General features: G+C 47.5%; 1 protein-coding gene across 7 annotated transcripts in view; it reads left to right on the top strand.

The window, feature by feature from the left end:
• The window catches only part of LOC140398586 (TANK-binding kinase 1-binding protein 1-like), a 169,572-nt gene that overhangs the window by 6,378 nt on the left and 149,945 nt on the right, over window positions 1–13,249 (top strand). For 3 of the 7 annotated variants that reach the window (XM_072487409.1, XM_072487414.1, XM_072487413.1), the window contains exon 2: window positions 7,677–7,924. In XM_072487409.1, the coding sequence (XP_072343510.1) occupies window positions 7,700–7,924 (225 nt within the window). In that variant the 5' untranslated portion in view covers window positions 7,677–7,699. Of the gene's footprint in view, window positions 1–1,921; window positions 2,258–7,676; window positions 7,925–13,249 lie in introns of all 7 variants that reach the window. The other 4 variants (XM_072487410.1, XM_072487415.1, XM_072487412.1 and 1 more) reach the window with 3 other exon arrangements.

Raw genomic sequence — 13,249 nt, 5'->3', positions numbered from 1 at the left:
TGTGATGTTGATTGGCGGATGAAAAATAAAATTTGCTTATTGTCACAAGTAAGCTTCAATGAAGTTACTGTGAAAAGCCCCTAGTCGCCACATTCCGGCGAGGCTGGTACGGGAATTGATCCTTGCTGCTGCCTGCCTTGGTCTGCTTTCAAAGCCATCTCTTTAGCCCTGTGCTAAACCAGCCCCTGGGCTGAAGATGTGAGGCGTACTCTCACCAAATAAAGTACGCTTATCCCTTTTCAAAAATGAGAGTTGGACAATATCTGCTAATGGTGGTGACTGACGACAGAAGGGATGAAGAGGGTTTAAAAATAAATAAATTTAGAGTACCCAATTTTTTTTTTTCCCAATTAAGTGCAATTTAGCGTGGCCAATCCCACCTACCCTGCACATATTTGAGTTGTGGGGGTGAGGCAGTGACCCAGGGATAGGATCGAACCTGGGACCTCGGCGCCGTGAGGCATCAATGCCCCACCGTGCCGCCCTGAACATGGTTAATTAAGTATTCTATGGCCAGTGTGTTCCGGCCCCTCCCACCCGGTGGGATATTATGATGCTGCTAAACCAAATGGAGATTTAAATGCTTCCCGCATCCGCCATGTGTTGATGGGGGGATGGGGAGACACATGGCGGAGGGCCCGTATAATCCACACCTATGTAGTACTCAGGATCCAGTTCTGTTGGATTTCCAATTCCCAGCCCCATCACTCCTTTTGCCTTACTGTATCTGGCAGAGCTCTCATCTGTCTTCTGGAGTTCTCTTCACAAACTCCTTCACATTTACACTTCTCTCCTGTCTTTCAAAAGCCTTCCTAGAAAGCTACCATTTTAAGGCTCTTCCATGTCTCAGTGTCCGATTTCTTTTGGTCAGTTCTACACTGGGCATTGCATCTTCCAGCTAACCCATCTTCGATGGAAAATTTCCCTTCAATCTATAAAATTACAAAACTAAAACTCTTTGCAATCTATTCTTGCTGGGAGTAGTCTCTTTAATATTTCAGAGCTTCAGCAAGTGAAAGGGGAAATACCACAATTGAAACCGAAAGTGCAACAGTAATAGCTAGAGTGCGACTGAAACTAAGGGAAGTATCAGGGACTGGGCCAAGCCTTTTGCAACTAGTGTTTTTTATTTCTGTATAAAAACACCAGACAGGTTTCAAAATATTCAACAGCAGCGATCAAGAATTCTGTACAGTTTGATTGCCAAGTTGACAGTGAGTATCAATACTTTGAGCTTTGGAGTGGGTTTAAAAGTTCAATAGAAAGTGAAGACGTGAATTCCCCCTAAATTACCGAAAAGCTTTCATTTTAAATGTAACTAATGAATATATTTTTATTCATTGTTGAGATGTGGGCACCATTGGCAAGCCCAGCATCTATTGCCCTTTCTTATAATGCCCCGGGAAGGTGGTGGTGAGCTGCCTTCCGAAACTACTGCAGCCCATTTATGTACCATAACAAATCAGAATTCATCAGCAGTGAGAAACAAAGAACTGGCTTCCTGCTAATCGACCTTAACCCTTTTATTGCCAACGGGTTTTATTTTTAAATTCAGAAATCCTGGCCAGAAGGCTCAAAGTGTAGGTTACACAAAGTCACAGAGGTGACTAGAGGAAGCAGATAGTAGTAGTTAAATAAGCCACAGCAGATAGCCGGGCTTGAGTTTTGGATTGTAGAAGGTGTTATCGAGTGTTATCGTAAGCATCTTCCCATTTGATTAAATGTATGGATGTCTTTAGTAATTGTAAACATGCATGAGAGATGTCATTGGTACCATGGGCTTGTGTAGGTTTCCAGTATTGCCATGAGGAGCTTGTGTATAGTTGTGTATAACTACTGCTAGTTTCTGAATCCACATTGCGCTGTTATTTCGCTATTTTAAAAAAATTAATTGAGAGCATCAAATTCTTTTTTTTTCTAGTACGGCGCAATTTGGCATGGCCAATCTACCTACCCTGTACATCTTTGGGTTGTGGGTGTGAGACCCACGCAGACATGGGGAGAATGTGCAAACTCCACACAGACAGTGACCTGGGGCCGGGATTGAACTCGGGTCCTCAGCGCCATGAGGCAGCAGTACTAACCACGCCACCACTGCGCCGCCCTATTTCGATATTCTTATAAGTAAAGAAGATTGAATGTTCACAACGCATTTACCTATCCTTTGGTGGCCAAGTTATCACATCCTTTTGGCGACAAGGATTAAACAGGACAAGACAAATCCTAGGTGCAGCATGGCGAAACAAAGTCTTGTTCAGTGAGTAGCTAGTTTTCAACGTGATGGTTGTCGACAGCTCTAACCAGCGAGGTTTCATGAGTTTACTGATGAGAAACGAGTAGGCAAGTTTGGGCCTATCAATGAGTTTGTGGAGGGGCGCGGGGATTGAACTGAATATGTGGAAACGTTAGGATACATTTTCCTGGTGAATGGAATTGCAGATGAAGCTAAAGTGCACTCAGTTCTCCTGAGTGTGTGTGGGGGTGAAGACTTACAAGTTAATGGGGTGTTTAGCAAAACTATGGAAACCAGGGGGACATTTCATCTGCAGAGTGATTTGCACTCATTCAGAATCACCACCACCCTAAGTCATCAGTGATAATAATAATAATTTTTATCAGTGTCACAAGTAGGTTTACATTAACACTGCAATGAAGTTACTGTGAAAAGCCCCGAGTCGCCACATTCCAGTGCCTGTTCGGGTACACTGAGGGAGAATTCAGAATGTCCAAATTACCTAACAGCGAGTCTTTCGGGACTCGTGGGAGGAAACCGGAGCACCTGGAGGAAACCCACGCAGACACGGGGAGAACGTGCAGACTCCGCACAGACAGTGACCCAAGCCAGGAATCGAACCCGGGACCCTGGCGCTGTGAAGCAACAGTGCTAACCAATGTGCTACCATGCAATCAGTTTTCCAAGCTGGACGCTTACCCGTTGCCGAGGGTAGAAGAGCTGTTTTCAGCCCTTGCAAGTGACAAGACATTTTCAAAACTTGTCATGAGTCAAGCCAACCAGCAGCTCTTGTTAGAGAGGGACTCAAAACAATCTGCCACAAGCAACACCCACAAGGGTTGTTCCAATACAGTTGTTTGGTTTTCGGGGTGTCTTCCAGTTAGGTGATTTTTCAAAGGGCAATCGACAATCTGTTGCAGGGGATTCCCGGTGTGGCAGTTTATTTGGATGATATCCAGATCACAGGAAAAACTGGGGAGGAAAACATCAACGATCTGGATAAAATGTTAATGAGCTTTTCAGAGGCAATTGGAAGCTTAGTAAATGCATCTTCCAGACACAGAGTGTGGAATATTTGGGTCATAGAATCACGGTGCAGCGTTTGTCTGTCCCCTGTGGAAGAAAAAGTTCGAGCTATCAAGGAAGCTCCAAATCCCAAGAATGTGTCCGAGCTCAGATCACTTCTGGGTTTAGTGAACTACCACAGGAAGTTTCTGCCAGACCTTTCAACAGCGTTTGCACCACTGTATCCGCTGTTTCATAAAGAGACTAAATGGAAATGGGGGCCTACACAAGAGAAAGCTTTCAAGGACGTGAGGTGTTGCTACATTCATCTAATCTGCTGGTTCATTTTAATCAGGGCAGAGAGCTCATTCTGTCGCGTGATACCTCGCTTTACGGAGGCGGGGCGGTACTCTTTCATTTGATGGAGAGCGAGTCAGAAAAACCCATTGGATTTGCATCACCTACTACTCTGTGCTCAGTAGAGAAGACATAGCTGCAGCCAGATAAGTTGGGTCAAGCCATCAGTTTCGCAGTGAAACTGTTTAATCAGTACCTTTATGGATGTCCATTCACCATATGTCCAGATGTTAAACCATTGATGAGCCTTTTTAGTGAGTCCGAATGCATTCTTCCCATAGCCTTGGTGAGGTTACAGCACTGGGCTCTCACACTGTCAGTCTACCAGTACAACATTGTGTATGGGGCAGGGAAGGACAATGCAAGTGGAGATGCGTTGAGTCGTCTTCCTATATCAGGCGTGCCGACCAAGAAAGTGTTTCCTCCCGAGACAACATTCTTGCTTGAGAGACTTTCAAAGTTCCCTGCAGCTGTCAAACGGATTCAAAAATGGATGGATCCTGTTTTGTTTGAGGTGAGAAGTTTCCTTATGCAGGGATGGCCTCCTGTTTTGGGGATGGTGAACTAAGACCATTTGTAAAACGCAAAGATAAGCTGAGTGTGCAGGATGGCTGCAAGCGGTCATTCTCGCCCCTACTCATTCACAAGTCATGGATGAAGTTCATGAGGTTCCTCTGGGTATATGCCAAATGGAAAATTTAGCAAGATTGTATCTTTGATGCCCTAAAATGGATCAGGACTTGAAGAACAAGGTGAAATCCTGTTCTGCATGTCAGATAAAACAAAAGATTGTGCCACGAGCAGCACTCCATCCTTGGGAGTGGCCTGACCGTTCCTGGTTTAGACTTCACGTGGACTTTGCAGGGCCTTTTATGGGTCATGTGTTTTTAGTCATCATTCTAAGTGGTTAGAAGTGCACATCATGAGCAACATTGCAGCTCCCATTATGGTAGAGATGCTACACCATGGTTTTGCAATTCATGGATTACTAGATTCCCTTCATTCTGATGATGGGGCATCGTTTACGTGTGATTTGTTCCAAGAGTTTATTCAAAGAAATGGAATACGCCGTGTCCATGCCGCTCCTTTTCATCCAGCGTCAAATGGTTTAGCAGAGCGAGCCGTCACAGACACTGAAAGAAGTATTGGAGAGAATGACTGACAGTACTTTGGGAACTAAACTCTCACAGTTCTTCGTCCAGTGTCGTATTACGCGACAAAGGACAACAGGACTCTCACTGGCTGAAATGTTGATGGGCCAGAAGTCAAAGCCTCACCTGGATCTGCTGCATCCAGATGTCAAAGTGAGAGTGGGAAGGACTCTGGAAAAGCAGAGGGGGAGGCATCACTACCTTGCTAAAGTGAGGCATTTCATTCCAGGTGACTGTGTCTATGTACAATATTCTGGCAGTAACCACCGAGGACTGCCTGGAGTTATTCTGATCTGTCCAGTATCTGTAGTCGTGAAAGTAACTAATGGCAGAGTAATTCGCAGATACGGCTAAGTTTCCGGATCACATGGCAGAAGGAAATGCTGCTATAGAAATTCGACGGGAGGTGCTTCCTGTTGTTCAGGGGCAGTCAGTGCACTCTATTCTGGGAGAGGATGCCGGACATTCGTTCACAAACACCCAATCCACACCCGCACACTCGGGACCAACTCAACTGAGTCAAACCTCACCAGAGACTACGGAGTCTCAGCGTAGACCGCAGTGGAGTCGCAATGTTCCCGAAAGGCTGATGTACAGTTGAGACATGAGTGTCATTATGTTTCTTTCCTTAAGGGTGATTGAAATTTGGCCGGTACGGTGGGAGGAAACCGGAGCACCCGGAGGAAATCCACGTGCACACGGGGAGGATGTGCAGACTCCGCACAGACAGTGACCCAAACCGGAATCGAACCTGGGACCCTGGAGCTGTGAAGCAATTGTGCTATCCACAATGCTACCGTGCTGATTTGATTGAAGTATATAAGATCCTGAATCACCTGGACAAGGTGGATGTGGAAAGGATGTTTTTTCATGTGGGTGTGTCCAGAACTGTTTGAAAATTAGGGGTTGCCCTTTTCGGACAGAGATGAGGAGGATTATTCTCTCTTGGAGGGTTGCGCGACTTTGGAACTCGCTGCCTCAGAAGGCAGTGGAGGTGAGGGTCACTGAATATCTTTAAGTTGGAGGTAGATAGATTCCTGTAGGGCAAGAGAATCAAAGATTATTGGGGATAGCTGGAAATGTGGGATTTGAAACACAACATATCAGGCATTATTGGTCTTATTGAATGGCAGAGAATGCTCACGGGGATGCATCTGCCCCCTTTCCATTTATTTATATGTTTCTAGTGCAGATCGTGGACCTAAGAAGTTGATTTTGCTTCTCTCTCCACAGTTTCTGCCTGGTCTGTTGAATATTTCTGGCATTTTCTGTTCAGATTTCAGGTTTCCAGCCCGTGCTGTACTTTGCTCTCCTATTATATGCTCCATACTGGCCTTTTGTAAGTGTGGTTAGTTTCAATTAAAATGTGAAAATATTTATCACTTCATGCAAAGTGTAATTTTTCTGTTAACAAAATGTGTGGATAGAAATAACACATTATTCCAGCTGAACTGGTTGATTCTACAAATGAAACCAGGAATTGTGTGCCAATAGAATACGTCGCTGTCAGTTCAGGGTATCCTCATTTGAAATGAAAAATTGAAATGAAAATCGCTTATTGTCACAAGTAGCCTTCAAATGAAGTTACTGTGAAAAGCACCTAGTCACCACATTCCGGCACCTGATTGGGGAGGCTGGTATGGGAATTGAACTGTGCTGCTGGCCTGCCTCGGTCTGCTTTAAAAGCCAGCTATTTAGCCCTGTGCTAAACCAGCCCATATTTGTATTTGTACTTAGGATTGTTGTTTGCGGTGCTTGTGAGATTCAAGACTTTTGGATGTTGCTGTCCAGATATTGTCTCGGGCCAGGTTATAAGAAATGAGCTGGCTGCATAATGTGCACAACTAAGTTGCATGTAATTGTCTGACAAAGCCACGGTTGTAAAGTGATCCTACTGAAACCTGAGCTTTCAATGAGCTTTATAAATAGAGGCATAGAGTAGAAAATTCAAGAAGTTTAGCTCAACCTACATAAAACACTTTGACCTCAATGTGACTATGGCTCTCAATCCTGGACAGCCAGAGAATGTGAGGGGGAGGCTTAAAGATTGGGGGGAAGGGGGTGGGCAAGAGGCCCGGGAACAACAGAAATACCTGGGTACAGGATTCCCCTCCATGCCCCTCGGGACACCCACCATGCTGTTAGGGAGGGAGTTCCAGGTTTTTGACGCAGGAACAGTGAAGCTACGATGATCTAGTTCAAAGTCAGAATGGTCAGGCTGGTTTAGCACAGTGGGCTAAATAGCTGGCTTGTGAAGCAGACCAAGGCTAGCAGCGCGGGTTCAATTCCCGTACCAGCCTCACTGAACAGGCGCCGGAATGTGGCGGCTAGGGGCTTTTCACAGTAACTTCATTTGAAGCCCACTTGTGACAATAAGCGATTTTCATTTCATTTTGTGTATGGTTTGAAAGAGAGCTTCCAGGTGGCGGTGTTCCCATGTGTCTGCTGCCCCTGTTCTTCCAGGTAGTAGAGATTGCAGGTTTGGACGTTGCTGTCAAAAGATTCTTGATGGGCAGCACGGTGGAGCAGTGGGTTAGCCCTGCGGCTTCGCAGCGCCGAGGTCCCAGGTTCGATCCCGGCTCTGGGTCACTGTCCGTGTGGAGTTTGCACATTCTCCCCGTGTTTGCGTGGTTTTCACCCCCACAACCCAAAGATGTGCAGGGTAGGTGGATTGGCAACGCTAAACTGCCCCTTAATTTGAAAAAATTAATTGGGTACTCTAAATTTATTTAAAAAAAAGAAGAAAAAAAGATTCTTGATGAGTTGCAGCACTGGATGGCATAGACAGTGACTACATTTCAAAGTATTTCATTGCGTAAAGTGCTTCTGGATGTCTTGGGGGTTTCATAGGTGCTATATAAATGAAAATTTCTGCTTTAGTGCATGCATATTCTGAGCAGGAAAGTGATATTTTTCACCGCATCTTTCAGCAGATCCTGGCTGACATACTGCTATGGATTCTTTCAACTTCGAAGATGACATAAGCATTTTAACTCAAGATGGGCAACAGGATGATGTGGAATGGGCCGATGCACCCAACACGGACCTAACGGGCGAGGAATACTCCGCATCTCACTTTGCACTCATCACCGCCTACAATGATATCAAGCAGAGATTGATCGGCATGGAAAGAGACAACTCCACCTTGAAGAGGAAGCTCAGGCAATACGATCTCAAGGTAAAAACCTCACCATCAGACTTCTTTCCTTGGGAACCATGGAAACCAAATAAAATCTGCTTAGCCTGGGAAAAGTTTTAAAGAAGGTTCCTTTCGAGGGCTTTCTTCTGTCAGATGTTTCATTCTGACCCTTTGTCACAGCAACAACTGAGTTTCTGATTATTCAAAGAAAAATGGCGGAAAATACTCAGCAGATCAGGCAGTATCTGTGGAGAGAGGAATAGTTGATAAGCCCAATTCTAACCCATTAAAAACCCGTCCACTTGCACACAGTTTAAAAAAAATGTTTTAAAATAAATTTTGAGTACCCAATTCATTTTTTCCAATTAAGGGGCAATTTAGCGTGGCCAATCCACCTACCTTGCACATCTTTGGGTTGTGGAGGCGAAACCCACGCAAACATGGGGAGAATGTGCAAACTCCACACGAACAGTGACCCGGAGCCGGGATTGAACCTGGGACCTCGGCGCCTTGAGGCATCAGGACTAACCACTGCGCCACCATGCTGCCCCACTTGCACACATAGTTAACTATGTGCCCCTTCTATGCATGTTTCAGGTTATTAACTTTCCATCAGAACTACAATAAGTTGTATTTATATGATGCCCTTCATGTAATAAAAAATCCCAAGACATTTCACAGAAGCGTTACAAAGCAACATTTGATACTGAGTCACTGAAGGAGGTGCAGCTGGGCGAAGTGGTCATTGTTAAGGAGTGTCTTAAATGGGGAGAGAAAGGTTGGGGGCAGAGGGGTGCAGGGAAGCAGTTTCAGAGCTGAAGGCACGGCTACCAATGGAGCAACAATTAAAACTGGACATGCACAAGAGGCCAGAGTTCGAGGAGCGTGGATATCACAGAGCCTTGTGGTGCTGGAGGAGATCACAGAGATCGGGAGAGGTGAGATCCTGGGAGGGATTGATATGAAGGATGAGAATTTTAAAATGGCAGCCCTGCTCAACTGGGAGCCAGAGTACGTCAGCAAGCACAGGGGTGATAGGTGACTGGGACTTGGTGTGAGTCCGGACATGGTCAACAGGGGTTTGGATGACCTCAGGTTTACGTAGAACAGAGCATGTGAAGTCAGCTGGGAGTGTGCAGGCGGAGTCAGGTCTAGAGGTAGCAAAGGCAAGGATGGGGGATCCAGCAGCAGCTGATGTAGGGGCAGATTCCTGTGATGTATTCAGGTGGGATTAGTGGTCTTAGTGATGGTACCAGTATACAATCGGGAGCTCATCTCAGTGTTAAATTTGACACCACAGTTATGAACAGTCTGGAACAGCCTCAGGCAGTGGTGTGGCCAGGGAGAGAGCTAGTCAATGTCTTGGGAACAGAGTTTGAAGCTGGGGCCGAAGACATAAGAACATAAGAACTAGGAGCAGGAGTAGGCCATCTGGCCCCTCGAGCCTGCTCCGCCATTTAATGAGATCATGGCTGATCTTTGTGGACTCAACTCCACTCTCCGGCCCGTACACCATATCCCCGAATCCCTTTATTCTTTAGAAAGGCATCTATCTTTTTCTTAAAAACGTTTAAAGAAGGAGCCTCAACTGCTTCACTGGGCAAGGAATTCCAGAGATTCACAAACCTTTGGGTGAAGCAGTTCCTCCTACACTCCGTCCTAAATCTACCTCCCCTTATTTTGAGGCTATGCCCCCTAGTTCTGCTTTCCCCGACCAGTGGAAACAACCTGCCCGCATCTATCCTATCTATTCCCTTCATAATTTTATATGTCTCAATAAGATCCCCCCGCATCCTTCTAAACTCCAATGAGTACAGTCCCAGTCTACTCAACCTCTCGTCATAATCTAATCCCCTCAACTCTGGGATCAACCTAGTGAATCTCCTCTGCACTCCCTCCAGTGCCAATATGTCCTTTCTCAGGTAAGGAGACCAAAACTGAACACAATACTCCAGATGCGGCCTCACCAACACCCTATACAATTGCAGCATAACCTCACTAGTCTTGAACTCCATCCCTCTAGCAATGAAAGACAAAACTCGATTAGCCTTCTTAATCACCTGTTGCACCTGCACACCAACTTTTTGCGACTCGTGCACCAGCACACCCAGGTCCCTCTGCACAGCAGCATGTTTTAACATCTTACCGTTTAAATAATAAGACAATGGCGTCACACTTCCCAGGACTTAATTAGGGGCAATTTCTGCCCATCCAGTACCGGATGTCAGTCATGCAGTCTGATCATTGAGAAGGGAGGAGTTGAGAGAAGTGGCGGTGAGATAGAGCTGGGCATAGTCAGTGTACACGTGAACATTGGAAGACGTACACAGACATGTCCAGCTGTCAACAGGTTGAAGAGCCACGGGAATATTTTTTTCTTTATTATTTCGTAGGAAGTGGGTATCGTTGGCAAGGTCAGCATTTGTTGCCCATCCCTAGATACCCTGGACCTGAGTGGCTCGCTCAGCCATTTCAGAGGGCAGTTAAGAGTAATTGCTGTGGGTCTGGAGTCACATGTAGGCCAGACCAGGTAAGTACGGCAGATTTCCTTCCCTAAAGGACATTAGTGAACTAGATGGATTTGCGACAATTGACACTGGTTTCATGGTCACCATTACTGAGACTAGTTTGGCAATTCCAGATTATTATTAATTTAAGTTTGTTTCAAATTCCACTGACTGCCATGGTGGATTTTGAACCCTTGTTCCCAGGACATTAACTTGGGCCTCTGGGTTATTCGTCCAGTGATATTACCACTAACTCCACCGTCTCCACCTTCTCCTGGGATGGGGGGCTGGAAACTCGGAAAGAATGAAGGTCTAGTCGGGTGGAAGGCAGGACTGAATAAATAACAAAAGTGAGGATGCTGCACAGCAAAAGGAGGTGATAATAAGACAAGTCTAGAAATGAAAGATGGAGCCGTAGGCATTATAAAGTGTGAGAGCAGAAGAGGGAGGGAACACGGAAAATCTAACAAAGGGAAGGTTCCCGTGATGCAAGAATGTGACGGAAGAAAAGCAGGTCGATCTCCAAACTGCCTCACTCTCTCCGTTTTTCCGGCATTTTCTCTTCTGATTTCTAGCTTCCAGCTTTCGTTCCTTGTTTATTCTTCAGCATGAAGGTTGACGTTTGTAAAGAAATGCAAATAAGATTATGCAAACCCAGCAATAAAGGCAGGGGAAAGAACAACTCTGTGGCAGTGCAAGCAGGTTGGGTCAGTTTGATCCCAGTAGGAGAGCTAGGAGCTCAGATTAAAACACGCTGAAGTTAGTTACCATATATTTAGTGCGTGTGCTAGCTGTAACATTGTGTAGTCACACCCTCATTCACTGTGCTGAATAGACAGCGATGAAAGTCAGCCTTTCCCCCTCTGTCAAAACATTCCTTTGTTAATCTATCAGACTGACGAATATTGAATCCACTGGGATGTGGCAGAAACTATCGGCATCCAGGGCAGGTTGTGCCGATATCTATATATAGCATTGTGTCAGTGAATAGGTTACTGTGTGAGTGTGTGAAATTGGGTCACAGTACAGCCATCTGAGAGATGAGGGAAACCCAGGAAGTGTGTACAGACAGGCATTTCAAATCTATTCCATTGTATAGGGAGGTTAAGGGGGAGGGTTATTAATTAGTAAATAGGGTTTTAAGGGTGGCCCAAGAGCCAAGACTGAGACTGACATGTTTAATTTACAAATGTATTTGTCTGAGAACAGGAACAGATGTTAGTGGCTCCAGTTCATGTAACTGTAGACCAGAGCCATTAATAATTATTACAGTTCAGCTACAATATGTGCATTCTAGTGTATAAATGCTGATCGCTTCACCAGAGCTCCAATCCAGAATGTCTGCCCAGTAGTGGACTTGCCAACACTAAGGGCATTCAAATGGTCATTGGATAGACATATGGACGATAAGGGAATAGTGTAGATGGGCTTTAGAGTGGTTTCACAGGTCGGTGCAACATCGAGGGCCAAAGGGCCTGTACTGCGCTGTAATCTTCTATGTTCTAACCAATGGCTCAGTTTTAAAACTCTCATACACTTGTTGAAATCTCTCCATGGATTCTCCCTATATCTGTAACCTCCGCCAGCTCCTCCTGTAATTCCTCAAAAATCTCCACATTCCTTTACTTCCCGCCTTCTGTCTGACCCACACAATGGCAACTGTGGGCAAAATTCTCCGGTATCAGCGCGATGTCCGCTGATTGGTGCCAAAAACGGCACAAATCAGTCGAGCATCGCGCCGCCCCAAAGGTGCGGAATCCTCCGCATCTTGGGGGGCCGAGCCCTAACCTTGAGGGGCTAGGCCCGCGCCAGACTGATTTCCGCCCCGCCAGCTGGCGGGAAAGGCCTTTGGTGCCCCGCCAGCTGGCGCGGAAATGACATTGCAGGGCGGCGCATGCGCGGGTCCGTTAGCGGCCGCTCACGGCATCCCCGCGCATGCGCTGTGGAGGGAGTCTCTTCCACCTCCGCCATGGTGGAGACCGTGGCGAAGGTGGAAGGAAAAGAGTGCCCCCACGGCACAGGCCAACCCGCGGATCGGTGGGCCCGGATCGTGGGCCAGGCCACCGTGGGGGCACCCCCTGGGGCCAGATCGGCCCGCGCCCCCCCCCAGGACCCCGGAGCCCCCCCACGCCGCCTTGTCCCGCCAGTAAGGTAGGTGGTTTAATCTACGCTGGCGGGACAGGCATTCTAGCAGCGGGACTTCGTCCCATCCGGGCCGGAGAATCGCGGGGGGGGGGGGGACCCGCCAAGCGGTGCGGCGCGATTCCCGCCCCCACCGAATATCCGGTGCCGGAGAATTCGGCAACCGGCGGGGGCGGGATTCACGCCAGCCCCCGGCGATTCTCCGACTTGGCGGGGGGTCGGAGAATCTCGCCCTGTGACTTTATCCATTCAGAGTCTTAATGTGTTAAGTAAGTTGGTTCAACGTTGACTGCAACTGGATGCAGTGAAACTAGAAACAGCAGCGTCATTCTCCGACCCCCCGCCGGGTCGGAGAATGGCCGTTGGCCGCCGTGAATCCCGCCCCCGCCGAAGTCTCCGGTACCGGAGATTGGGCGGGGGCGGGAATCGGCCCGCGCCGGTTGGCGGGACCCCCCGCTCAATTCTCCGGCCCGGATGGGCCGAAGTCCCGCCCAGAAATTGCCTGTCCCGCCGGCGTAAATCAAACCTGGTATTTACCGGCGGGACCAGGCGGCGTGGGCGGGCTCCGGGGACCTGGGGGGGGGCGCGTGGCGATCGGACCCCGGGGGGTGCCTCCACGGTGGCCTGGCCCGCGATCGGGGCCCACCGATCCGCGGGCGGGCCTGTGCCGTGGGGGCACTCTTTCCCTTCCGCCTCCGCCACAGCCTCCACCATG

Source organism: Scyliorhinus torazame, chromosome 21 (assembly GCF_047496885.1).
Source record: "Scyliorhinus torazame isolate Kashiwa2021f chromosome 21, sScyTor2.1, whole genome shotgun sequence".
In the NCBI taxonomy this organism is placed as follows: domain Eukaryota; kingdom Metazoa; phylum Chordata; class Chondrichthyes; order Carcharhiniformes; family Scyliorhinidae; genus Scyliorhinus; species Scyliorhinus torazame.
Note: the sequence above shows the minus strand (reverse complement) of the source record. Positions and strands in the feature narration are given on the sequence as shown.